This window comes from Pleurodeles waltl, chromosome 10, assembly GCF_031143425.1.
Source record: "Pleurodeles waltl isolate 20211129_DDA chromosome 10, aPleWal1.hap1.20221129, whole genome shotgun sequence".
NCBI classification, from domain to species: Eukaryota; Metazoa; Chordata; class Amphibia; order Caudata; family Salamandridae; genus Pleurodeles; species Pleurodeles waltl.
The window spans coordinates 1,597,892-1,611,175 of record NC_090449.1 but is presented as its reverse complement, the minus strand read 5'-3'; the positions used below and the strand labels follow the sequence as shown (position 1 = coordinate 1,611,175).

The window sequence follows — 13,284 nt, the reverse complement described above, 5'->3', positions numbered from 1 at the left end:
ATAGTCATTAAGGCCTTTATGGAAGGGCTTTGGTGGGTTATCCCGCTCCGGATGCGTCCCGATCTGGTGTGGAATCTCAACATCGTCCTAATTAGGCTCATGGGCCCTCCGTTTGAGCCTTTTTACTCTTGCCCGCTTCAGTTTCTTTCATGGAATGTAGACTTCCTTGCAGCAGTTACTTCCATTAGGCGAGTCAGTGAAGGTAACATTTCCAGGTTCATCTGGAGAGGGTGGTCATCAGAATTAACCCCAAATTTCTCTTGCAGGTGGCTTCCAGCTTTCATTTCAATGAAATGACTGAGTAGCCAGTTTTCTTTTCCACATCCAGAGTCTGTAGTGGAATGAACTTTGCATACTCTGGGTGTCACAAGGGTGTTAATGTATTATGTGGCTAGAACAAACCCCTTTCGTAAGACCCAACAACTCCTACTCCAAGCCTCACAAGTGTCATGCCATTTCCAAAGCAAGAGTTGCTCGTTGGCTTGTCAGTGTATTCAGTCTTGTCATGCTAAAGCTAAAAGGTCCCTACCTGTCCCTCTGGGACCCCTTTCTACTGGCAAAAAGGGGCTTCTCTGGCTTTCTTAGGGAATATACCACTAGCTGATATCTGTAAAGCAGCCACTTGGTCCACTCCTAACACTTACTAAACATTACTCAGACCTGCCAACCTACTACTAAACGTTGCAGTGTTAAGCAGGGCGTGGCCTGGGAGGGCGAGACCTCGTGCAGAGAACCTCCAAAAGGCACTCTGCCCTCACAAAGAAAAAACAACAAAAAAGAAAACAAAGGGTGGCTGACTCTGCCGCAGATGACCTGGGTGTTTTCTCACCTCTTAATGGGCATTGGTTGCTTACAGCCTGTAAAGTGGTTTCGAGCTCTCCTTCCCTGCCTCCGTGTGATTTCGGCTCTTCTCTTGGTGATCATGTGAAGGGAGATGAAATTGTGTGACACACTGTGGCACAGTGTGAGTTGGCAGGTCTTATTATGGTGTGGATGTTCTGGTTAGATAACAACTTCGCCGTCTTACATACACTGGTTCAATCCTCTGCGACATCCTCAGGCTAAGCTACCACTTAGGGGATGTCTGCTTTAGAGTCTACGCATAGTATGTCTATCTACAGCCACACATGCCACAAATGGAAAATGTTACTTACCCTGTAAGCATATGTCTGTGACATGTAGCGCTATAGATTCACATGCGCCCCCCTCCAGCCCGGACACCTGTGGTCAGTTGCGGATACTCTTACTTTATTTCCTTTACTTTGCATGGTCATCTCTTCTGTACTTCTACGCTCCATCTACATCTTCGTCCTCCGGGCGGGAGAAACAATCAGATTAGGGAGCTGATGTGCACTGCCTACGAAAGGTGGCGTCACCACACCTCATGATTCAAAAAGACTTCTTCAAACAAAAACAAGTTGCACAGGTCCGAGCCCTACGCTATATGGCAGCAGTATGCAGAGCATGTGTATGTTCAGCTACACATGCCACGGACATTTACTTATCCTGTAAAACAATCTACTTTTTCCTTTTGGCGTCACACAGTGAGGTAGCGAATGATCACAGGGCCAATAGTATGACAGGGTATGCATTCTAGCAAGGCTCAGATGTTGCCATCTTTCCACAAACCTACACACATGGGCTAGAAGTTGACGGGTATCAGCTGGTCCAGGGCTGAAATGCTCTGTGCACACCCACAAACTAATATTTTGAAGGGTGTTCACCAAGTACCCCAAATTCATTCCCACATTAAAAAAGGTTTGAAATTGACTTCTGACAAAGGCTGGAGTAAAACCTTTCTAGGGTAAGGAAAAAAGTGGGTATAGAGAGAGTTAATTTGTATTAGAGTTTGTATTAGCTTAGAAGATTTTACAATAAATATCTATACATATAAAAAATATATATAAATATATATTAAATTGCAAACAAACAGCTTGTGCTCCACAGCTGGGACGTGCCCCTCGCAGGCGTTTAGCAGTAAATGTTCTTTTATTGCAGATAGCAGATCCAGAGCACTTTGACTCTGAGTGAATCTTTTTCATGGAAACTGCCATCTTGGGTTTCAAAGTCTATATACAGAATCCATTGAAAGTAGAGAAATATTCAAGAACTTAAACAGCACAGAGTGAAAGCATGCACAATGTGGCAATGCATTCCCTTTCCCACCATATTAAACTACTTCTAAACTTCAATCCTGCGATAGTATATTGTGCACTCCAAATGATGCACCCAAAAACTTTATTTGAATATATTGGCACCTGAGATCCCATAGTAATGTTTTTCTGGTGCCTTATGGAGGACTTATGCGTGTTTTGAACTTTGTGTCATCTAATGCGATAGCGGATCAATGATGTATATATGTATATATTTGGGCTTTGGCGGCACCAGAAAGACATTATGTTGGAATGCTCTATCTCAAACAGGAGACCCATGGTATAGATTTAAATGCTGTCATATGCCAGACGCAAGCGCATAACTGTAAGTGGTGCATTCACATGCCTCACTATACCTTCAAAGCACAGGTGTAACCTCATACCTCCTGGGCAGCGACCGTCTGCCAAGAGAGAGGCTCATGCACTTATTTACAACCTGACACAATCTAACTCGTATGTCAAGAACAGCATCACATAACGAGGAACGCCATCTTATGGCGGGTGTGGCCTTATAACACCGTATACAGTACTAATACACCTGTGTGTAACTTTATCTGATGAGGTGTAGTCTCTCAGTCCTGAACACCCATCATATGCCAGGCACAGCCTCACATCTCCCGTAAAACAGCATAGCTCGATGTAGAGGTTCGTAGTCTCTTGTACAGCGTTACACAATAGGATACAGTCTAGTATGTCCGCTCGAGCATCATATGTACGGCAGGTATACCCGTGCACGTTCAGGCAGAGCCTCCCATCTTCTGCACAGCCGCACACCTCAAGGGAGAGGTTCAGACCCTCAGGTACAGATGTATTCAGCCAATAGATCTCCATACGAGGTATATAGACAGAATATTGGAAACAGAAATATCGTGGGGCAGAATATTGTGTATAGAATATATATAGGATATAACAGTTGTGAAGGTAAATTTCTATAGGTAAACAAAGTTTTACTATATACAATTCCACATATATATACACCTTGATGAGATGTATATCTCCAAGGGACGTAGATATGGAGTTTAGAATAGTAAATCGCTACTTAGCTATTTGCACTGACCGCCACAGTATTTTTGATACATTATGTCCACACAATATTTCTGTTTCTGATATTCTGCGAGTGATTCCATACATCAGGAACAGCCTTATAGGTCCAGGTACCAACATCTTCTGCCAGTTGTTGCTTTATGTGCCCATGGGTGACTTACTATCCCCAAGTTAAGCTGTCACTCAGCCTAATATACCTACAGTCATTATACACTCCTAGCTATGCGTGTCTGGAGCGCGCTCAGCTGGCTGCCTTCGCAGTTCTTCATCGACAAAACATCAGTCTTGCATTATAAAACTACGAAACCAATGAGATAACTTCAGTGTTGGGGTGTTGAGAGGAACATTAACGTACTTAAGGTGCGCTTGTTGTCTCCTTTCCTGCGTATATCCTTCTGTGGGCATTTTAGCCTGGGTTCAAAAGAAACATTTAGAGGCTGCTTACAAAACTCAGCATCTAAAGGGCTTTGTGTGTAGGGCAATGATCATCCCTCATAAGGACGTGCCAAAGACGCGATACTGTTGGCTTGTGGATCAGAGCGTCCAGGTAGCGATGAAAAGGGACCTCAACTCTGAAATCACCCGTTCAAATAAGGACCCTCAGCACACGCAACATGGAGCTATTGACTTTGGTGACCCCGGTAATTTTATTTTTATGCTAATATAAACATTGGCTTCTAAAGTACTAGGGTGTGCGAGTTCAACTTTATCAGTGTATTCTCTGTAACTCCGCTACTGAAACAATAAATGAAACTGGTGCAGTACTCACATGAACGATGAATGTTGTATTATCACGTGCCTTTTACGTGCCCTGTAATTGTGGTGATTACCCTGTGGTGCATGATTTCACGGACTGTGGGTCTCGTGTGGCATGTGGTACATTCTCCCAGGTGTACGAGTCTCACATCCCATGCAGCCTTGCATCACGTAAAATCTCCTTCTCGTACAGGGCTCACAATGCAAAAGACCCTCGAAGCAGGGTCTACTTGGTCTTTCACAGACTCCCTCAAGTATATGCACGCTGGATGCATGTCTCTAATTGTGTGCAGGGTCTCCCTGTGAACCACATTCATATCTGGCGTGGGCTCAAAGAGTAGACATCTTCTATGGTGAAGCACCTACCGTAGAGTGGACTCACACCGTGTGCAGGCTCCCTTTGTCCGATTCAGTTCCTGGAACAAGCCTACACTGGAAGTCACTGTGTAGGATCATCATCTCTGAGGCGGGGAGGGCTCCTCATACATGAGGTGGTGCAAGAGACCAGTTCCTCCATTGGTTTGTGAGAGCAGCCTATCATACCTGGGGGAGGGGTCTCCATCTCTGAGGCGGGGAGGGCTCCTCATACACGAGGTGGTGCAAGAGACCAGTTCCTCCATTGGTTTGTGGGAGCAGCCTATCATACCTGGGGGAGGGGTCATCATCTCCGAGGAGGGAGGGCTCCTCATGTATGAGGTGGTGCAAGAGACCAGTTCCTCCATTGGTTTGTGGGAGCAGCCTATCATACCTGGGGGAGGGATCATCATCTCTGAGGCGGGGGGGGGGGGGCTCCTCATACATGAGGTGGTGCAAGAGACCAGTTCCTCCATTGTTTTGTGGGAGCAGCCTATCATACCTGGGGGAGGGGTCATCATCTCTGAGGTGGGGGAGGGGTTCCTCATACATGAGGTGGTGCAAGAGACCAGTTCCTCCATTGGTTTGAGGGGGAAGCCTATCATACCTGGGGGAGGGGTCATCATCTCTGAGGTGGGGTGGGAGGGCTCCTCATACATGAGGTGGTGCAAGAGACCAGTTCCTCCATTGGTTTGTGGGAGAAGCCTATCATCCCTGGGGGAGGGGTCACCATCTCTGAGGTGGGGAGGGCTCCTCATACATGAGGTGCTGCAAGAGACCAGTTCCTCCATTGGTTTGTGGGAGCAGCCTATCATTCCTGGGGGAGGGGTCACCATCTCTGAGGTGGGGAGGGCTCCTCATACATGAGGTGCTGCAAGAGACCAGTTCCTCCATTGGTTTGTGGGAGCAGCCTATCATTCCTGGGGGAGGGGTCACCATCTCTGAGGCGGGGAGAGCTCCTCATTCATGGGGTGCTGCAAGAGACCAGTTCCTCCATTGGTTTGTGGGAGCAGCCTATCATACCTGGGGGAGGGGTCACCATCTCTGAGGCGGGGGGGCTCCTCATACATGAGGTGGTGCAAGAGACCAGTTCCTCCATTGGTTTGTGGGAGCAGCCTATCATACTTGGGGGAAGGGTCATCATCTCTGAGGCGGGGGGCTCCTCATACATGAGGTGCTGCAAGAGACAGTTTTATCTCTGTTGGTTTGTGGGAGCAGCACACCTGAGTTGTGGCATGGGATTATCATATGCGGGTAATGGTGTGGGATTAATGTACCACCCTCCCCTGGATTCTCCACATAACAGCAGATTATCCAGCTTTTATCCCTCCCACAATCCTAAAATCTTCACATTATTTATGTCTCCGCAAATACATCCTGGTTCATTCCAACCCTACTGTTTCATCACCTTTCATTTCTGCTTCAGCTTGGTCTAATTTTATCTATGACCTCCTTTAAATTTCCTAATTACTTCCTATATTTTTCTCCTGTTTGCCACTTTCAACCTGGATATAAATCCTATGGTGCACTTCTATTCACAGACCATCTGTTCCCTGTTTGAGCCCTCTTCCTTCCTGTGCAGCTTTATACACTAGCAATGGCTCCTGGCCCAAATTCGATTCCCTCTAGAGTTTTGGCTTCTCCTTCTTTCCACGTCTTCCACCCTCATGCCTTGATTCTCACTGACATTTCCTTTCTGTTTCTCCCTCTTCTGGCTTTCTTATCCTCCATCTTCTTTTCTATTCCGCCTGTCGCCCCTTTACCTTCCCTCTATAGTTCCTGAACCATCTATTGCCCCTCAGGAGCGACCATCTCTGTAATGAATGCTGGTCGAATGCAATTTACCCAAAAGAGGAGAGGTAACACTGGTTTTATCAACTTACTGTAGACAAAACCATCTCTGCTGTAGATTTGACAAAAGAGAGTCTATATAATTTTTTTAAGCAGTTTCCCAGTTTCACTTGTTCTTTGTAACACTGGAGTCCTCATTGTACCTACATTGGTCTATGTACTATGTGCCGATACCTTTGGGTTAAGTAGCTTAAATAAATGCAAAAATAATACAACTAAACTGTGGTGCGTGGCTATTGTACCGAAGCTGTGGTGTGTTATCATCATATGCTATTTGTGGTGTGAGAGTATTATATCTTATTTGTGGAATGTGATTATCATATTTGAGCTATGGTGTGGGATTACTGCATTTGAGCTGTGGTGTGGGATTACTGCATCTGAGCTGTGGCGTGGGATTACTGTATCAGAGCTGTGGTTTGGGATTATCATATCTGAGCTGTGGCATGGGATTATCGTACCTGAGTTGTGGTGTGCAATTAACATATCTATGTCGTGGCGTGGGATTATCGTATCTGAGTTGTGGTGTAGGATTTTCATATTTGAGCTGTGTCGTGGAATTATCGTATCTGAGTTGTGGTGTGGGATTATCATATCTGAGTTGTGGTGTGGGATTATCATATCTGAGTTGTGTTTTGGGATTATTTTATCTGAGCTGCAGCATTGGATTATCGTATCTGAGTTGTGGCATGGGATTATCGTTGTCTGGGTTGGGGATTACTGTATCTGGGCTGTGGCGTGGGATTATCGTATCAGAGTTGTGGTGTGGGATTATCGTATCAGAGTTGTGGTGTGGGATTATCGTATCACAGTTGTGGTGTGGGATTATCGTATCAGAGTTATGGTGTGGGATTATTGTATATGAGTTGTGGCATGGGATTAGCGTATCTGCGTTGTGGCGTTGGATTATCGTATTTGAGCTGTGGTGTGGGATTATCATTTCTGAGTTGTGGCGTGGGATTATCATTTCTGAGTTGGGGCAGGGGCATTACTGTATCTGAGTTGGGGTGAGGGAGCAATGTATCTGAGCTGTGGAGTGGGATTAACATAACTGCATTGTGGTATGAGATGATTGTATCCCAGTTAGGGTAAGAGATTATCATATCTAAATTGTGGTGGGGCATTACCATATTCTATTTGCGGCGTGTGATTACCATATTTGAGTTGTAGTGTGGGATTATTGTTTCTGATTTGGGGTGAGGGATCACTGTATCTGAGTTATGGTGGGGGATTACTGTTTTAGATTTGAGATGAGGGATTACTGTATCTGAGTTGTGGTGAGAGACTACTGTATCAGAGTTGTGGTGAGTGATTACTGTATCTGAGTTGGGGTGGGGGCTGGATTACTGTATCTGAGTTGGGGTGGGGGTAGCTGTATCTGCGTTGTGGTGAGGAATTACTGTATCGTGGTATTATCATATCTGAGTTGTAGTATGAGATTATCAATTATGATTTGGGATTATCATGCATCCTAGAGGAAGTTATACTGCTGCTCACCAAGCTACAACTAAAGGATTACACAAACTGTAAAGTCACCTTTGTGGTACAGATAGGTGCTAGCATACAATCACGGCTACAATAACATGGGTAAAGAAAAGTTAGTCTCCTCACTCTAAGACATCTCGATGGAACTGCTTCTGCCGGTTCCCGAGGAACTCTCCAATCATCTGACGACTCAAGCCTTTCCGTTCCAAGATGAAGTGTGCAACGCCAACAGGTGTATCGGAGAGAAAGCCACGCTCAATGAGGTACTGGATGCCTTTCTCTGGCTTCCTGAAATTGAAAAATGACAAGTTAGCACAATTGTTCGCAGCCAGGATGCAAACCAACCCTCCTCCTAGTCTACATCACTTCTAAGGGCCAAGACCATCCCGGAGGATAACATGTGGACAGCTACTCTATGTCAGCTCTAAAAGGCAAGACCGCCCCAGAGGATGATATGTGGACAGCTACTCTACGTTAGCTTTAAGGGGCAAGACCGTCCCAGAGGACAACATGTGAATAGCTACTCTATGTCAGGTCTAAGAGGCAAGACCGTCCCAGAAAACAACATGTGGACAGCTACTCTACGTGAGGTCTAAGAGGCAAGACCGTCCCAGAAGTCAACAGGTGGACAGCTACTCTACGACAGCTATAAGGGGCAAGACCGTCCCAGAGGACAAGATCTGGACAGCTACTCTATGTCAGCTTTAAGGGGCAAGACCGTCCCAGAGGACAACATGTGGCCAGCTACTATATGTCAGCTCTAAGAGGTAAGACCATCCCAGAGAACAACATGTGGACAGCTATTCTACGTCAGCTTTAAGGGGCAAGACCGTCCCAGAGGACAACATGTGGCCAGCTACTCTATGTCAGCTTAAAGAGGTAAGATCGTCCCAGAGGACAACATGTGGCCAGCTACTCTACATCTGCTCTACGAGGCAAGACCGTCAAAGAGGACAACATGTGGACAGCTACTATACGTCAGCTTAAAGAGGCAAGACAGTCCAAGAGGACATGTGGATTGCTACTCTACGTCAGCTCTATCAGGCAAGACCGTCCCAGAGGACAACATGTGGACAGCTACTCTACGTTATGTCAGCTTTAAGGGGCAAGACCGTCCCAGAGGGCATGCGGAAAGCTGAGGTCACCGTCAGGGCATACACAGAGGCTGGACTGCAGCACAAAGCTGGAAGACAAAGAAAGCATATAAAAAACTCAGCAAGGTTGTTTAGGCAGTAAACAGTATGGATATGGGAAGTAAAGGCAGAGCAGGAAAGTTCTGTTGAGTTATATGTCGTCTAATCTCTGTTTCTATCACACCCAGGAAGGAAGGAGCATCTACAGGGAGCAGTGACCCTTAGAGCGGAAAGACACAGGAGCAGCAGGCAAGAGCCAGCTGAGGATGCGGTCATTAGCCACAGTACTCCTGCGCTGTCTGCATCACTGCTTCAGCGGGCACCAGCTTTTATTCTGCCCCCCACTGCCCTCTTTCAGGAGCAAGACCAGGGAAGGAACAGTCCTAGTTATTCAGTGTGAGGATTATTTCTAGATGAATAAAGATTGAATATCTCAGCAGAAGTGCAAGATCCCGGGATACGGGACACAAATATATGGTTTCCTTAAAAAACATGTCCAATACGTCAACACTTACTGTGTTTTAAGCATCCACATTTGCCAAATTGAAACACGAAAGGCACGATTGGGTGACACACAGCTGCATACCAGGGTACAGTAAAAAGCAGAAAGCATGAAATGGTGTCGTAATATTTAACTAAGCAGAGCTATGTTCTTCCGCTTTAAAAAGCTCAGAAAGCTGCACTGTCCCTTCATGCCAGCAGGAAGGCAGCCAGGCACTTTTGAAGCCCAGAGAAGAATGTGAAAAGAAGCCCGTGCTGACAATTATGGTCTCGAGCTGTGGGGAGAAGAGTAGGACTTTTGTGAGTTTGGAAAAAAATACCTCTGAAGAAGAATTCTCCTCCTTCACAACTGGACTCTGACATTCATAGAAGGTAGAACTGAGCAGCAAGCGTACACAACTCTAAGTGCAACCAGGCCCACGAGTGAAGAAGAAGCCTGACCCCCAGAGAGCCTGTCTGAGCTTAAGTGCGAAGAACAATATTTAGCAAAGGGACAGACTAGCTTCCAAGTAGGGACCTTACAAACATGAGGAATTGGAAGGAGCATTCTTTGTTCGAGCCACAGTAGCTGCCTTCTCATTGTAGAGACGGTCCTAACTTTACCCGGAAAAGGCCGATCAGCATCCTGTAACAAGTAACTATCCAGAAGAGGATCCATCAAGCAATGGTCTACTTGGCAAAAGCCAGATCTGTCCTGACAGCCCCCTAACTTACAAAGAGCTCTCAAACTTTGAAGCTTGGTTCTGCTTAAATTACACATAAGCTCTCTTTACATCATCCTCTTCACAGGATTGTGGATTCAAAAAGATGATTATTAAAGACATTGTTTGGTTGCTGTAGATGGCTGCTCAGTTTATGGATTGCAGGAGGGTCAGCGGCCAGCAGGACCACCAACATGCCTTGGCAAATGCAGATAGCTGATGCAAGCAACATTGCAGGTTTTGGGGTACCAGCAAGGTCCTAGTGACTTGACCCTTGGAGGGGAGTCAGGCCAGACCTTCAGCAGCGAGGAAAGCCAGCTGGAGTCAGCGGCGCCCCCAAAAGCAACCCATGGCAGTTGGCACAAGGAGTTGCAGAGAGGTCTCAGCAGCACAACAAAATAGGAGTCTCATGTCCCAGGAGCTGCAGAGGGGAGCTGAATTTGGAGTTGCAGAGTGCTGGAAGCTGGGGCTTCTTGGTGCCTGAAGATCTCTTGCCGGGAGAGTCAACAAGCCTTGGCAAGAGCAACAGATGCGGTGCACTGGGGTTCTGTTCCAGTGGCTGCAGCAAAGGCCCACCGTCTCCCAAGTTGGTCAGAAGTTCAGGGGGACCCGGAGAGGACCCCAGGACCACCACCTGGGAGCAGAGCCTTTACATTGTCCGTGGGACAGCAGAATCCACCATCCGGTTGTCATTGTCTTGAGGAGCCTGCGGATGCAGGGCTATGACTCGTTCACTCCAAGGGAGATTCCTTCTTGCTTCTTGGATTAAAACAGAGTCCTTGTGACCCTGGAGGATGCACAGCCATGGATGGTACAGAAATCTTGCAGAAGCAGGAGAAACAATGTTGCAGTGGGAGCCCTCACACCTAAAGCAGATGTTTTTCAGTTCCTAAGGCAGGCCAGCAGTGGTTCCAGAGGCCAGGAGCAGAAGATGTCTTGCAGAGAGTTCCTTGGAGACTCTTGCTCAACGAATCTGAGGACCCACCCTCAGGGGAGCCCTTAAGTAACCCGAAAAGGGGGGCTGGTCACTCTCTGTAGTGACCCACCTATCAGAGGGGGTCAGGGACATCATCTACCCAGCCTAACCAGTCAGTTGCGCCCAGGGGCCTCTGCACGTCTTATTTCCAAGATGGCAGAATCAAGTGGTCAGCTCGCAGAGCTCTGTGCACCTCCCTAGGGGAGGAGCTGGACAGGAGGGTGGTCACTCCCCTGTCCTTTGTGTGATTTCGCTCCAAAGAACTGGTGCAAACCAGATTATGCAAGGAGAGCACCAAATGTGCCCTTCAAAGCAGTCTGGTGGTGCTCAGAAGCCACCTCACCCTAGCCCAGAGACACCTATTTCAAAGGGAGAGGCGGTCAGTCCTTTGTTCTGGGTTCCCCTGCTTGAGTTAGGCTCAAAGGCAGGAGGGCAGAACAGTGTCTGGGGTCAGCAGCAGCGTGGGCTGGCAGCCAGACCCCGTAAGGTTGCACAAGCAAAGCTGGGGGAATCCTCTAAGGAACTCCAAGAGTACATGTGATCATGCAACCAGCACTGGAATCAGTGTAGTTGCATGATTCCAACATGTTTGATACCAAACATGCCTTGTTTTGGAGAAGCCATTACGTAGTTGGCCACTTGTGTTTCCTAGTGTCCACTACATACCTTAAGATGGCTTCCCTGCACTTACAAAGCCCAAGGAATGGGGTCTGGGGCTTGTAGGGGTCCACTGCTCATGCAAGGGTACCCTCACACTCAGGGACATGCATCCTGCCCTTGGGCTGAAGGGCCTACCAGAGGGGTGACTTATAGTGTCTAAGTGCCGTGACCAGGGTATAAGGCAAGACTTATATCTGAAGTGAAAGGTGCATGCACCCTTTCACACAGGCTGCAATGGCAGGCCTGCAGGCACAGTTTGCATGAGCTCCCGTGGGTGGCATAATACATGCTGCAGCCCATGGGGGACCCTGGTGTACCAGTGCCCCTGGGTACCTAAGTACCATACTCTAGGGACTTACATGGGTGCGCCAGTATGCCAATTGTGGGTGTAAAAGGTTTATCAGCAACCAAACGTGGAGGAGAGAGTGCAAACACTGGGGTTCTGGTTAGCAGGATCCCAGTGTATTAGAGTCTAAACACACTGACACCAGGCTAATAATGGGGGAAACTACATCAGAAAGATGCTACTTTCCTATAGTTGCTATGAAAGCCTAAAATGATATTAGGTAGAAAGAAGGGCAAATATGTAACGAGATCGTACTCCTATGGAAAACTCAAAACGATTGCTCGCCCTCCCTGCAGATGCAATATCTAACAGAAAGCAACCTTTTGAGTAAAGTACTGTAACTCGGCCTTGAACACTGGTTACTTTACTCAAACCCACTAAGAAATCCATCTTCACCGCATGGTGATGAAACATGATTGAAACTTCTGGTCATCAGTGAATGTAACGAAATGCACTCCGATAGTGGAGAACTGTGCACCACATTTAGGGCTAGATTTATATCACTGGCGAGCGGCGTGCTCTTCCGCCTTGGGGACAGGGTAAATTACTCCGTCCGCACGGTGGAAAGGCCGCCCACCTCATTAATATATGACGTCCAAGCAGGCAGTCATATGTAAAAACATTGCTAGGAACCACCGTCACATTGGTTCCTAGCAATGCATGTTACTCAGTGCTTCTGAGCTGTCTCAGCAGGACGCAGCCCTGTAGCACAGACAAATTGTTTTTTTCTTTACAAAAAATCCCAAAACTGCATTTCGTTTTGGTAAAGAAAATATATAATGCTCCTCTCGCCACAGGAGTCTTCTCCCATGGCAGGGGAAGCACTGCAATGTTTTTACTGTTCCTCACACCCAGCTTTTACCTGGCGGTAAGAAACAGTAAAAAAATACTATAAGTCCGCCCGTCTAAATTGGGCGGGCAGATGGACATGTAGCCATTTCTCCGACAGAGCATTCTCTGCCGTGGACAAACTTAAGGTCCACTCATCATTTAATATGGCAGGTGGACCACTATATGGGCTGGGAGGGAACTCTGTTGCTGTAGCGACAGAGTTCCCTCTCCACTCATATATAAATAAAGGCCCCAGTTAGGTCAAGAAGATAAGGTAGAACAGTTTTTCCTGCCATGTTCTCAGGTCCACCTCCTTGTGTCACACCATATGTAGAACCTCTTTCACTTGAATACAGAGAAAATCCTCATTGAAGGATGCTTTGCCTCTTTCAGGATTGAAAGCCATTATCAGATACCTTTAAGTGTTCGCATTCTAGGCCCTCAGGAGCCCAGCAGTCAACTACAGCTATTGAAGGCTGGTGCAGCTAATTCTGCC

The 13,284-nt window shown here is 47.0% G+C and overlaps 1 protein-coding gene across 4 annotated transcripts in view; it reads right to left on the bottom strand.

The window, feature by feature from the left end:
- Positions 1–13,284, bottom strand: part of IQSEC2 (IQ motif and Sec7 domain ArfGEF 2) — a 269,869-nt gene that overhangs the window by 118,438 nt on the left and 138,147 nt on the right. For all 4 annotated transcript variants that reach the window (XM_069209291.1, XM_069209293.1, XM_069209295.1 and 1 more), the window contains exon 5: positions 7,767–7,928. In XM_069209291.1, the coding sequence (XP_069065392.1) occupies positions 7,767–7,928 (162 nt within the window). The remainder of the gene's footprint in view (positions 1–7,766; positions 7,929–13,284) is intronic.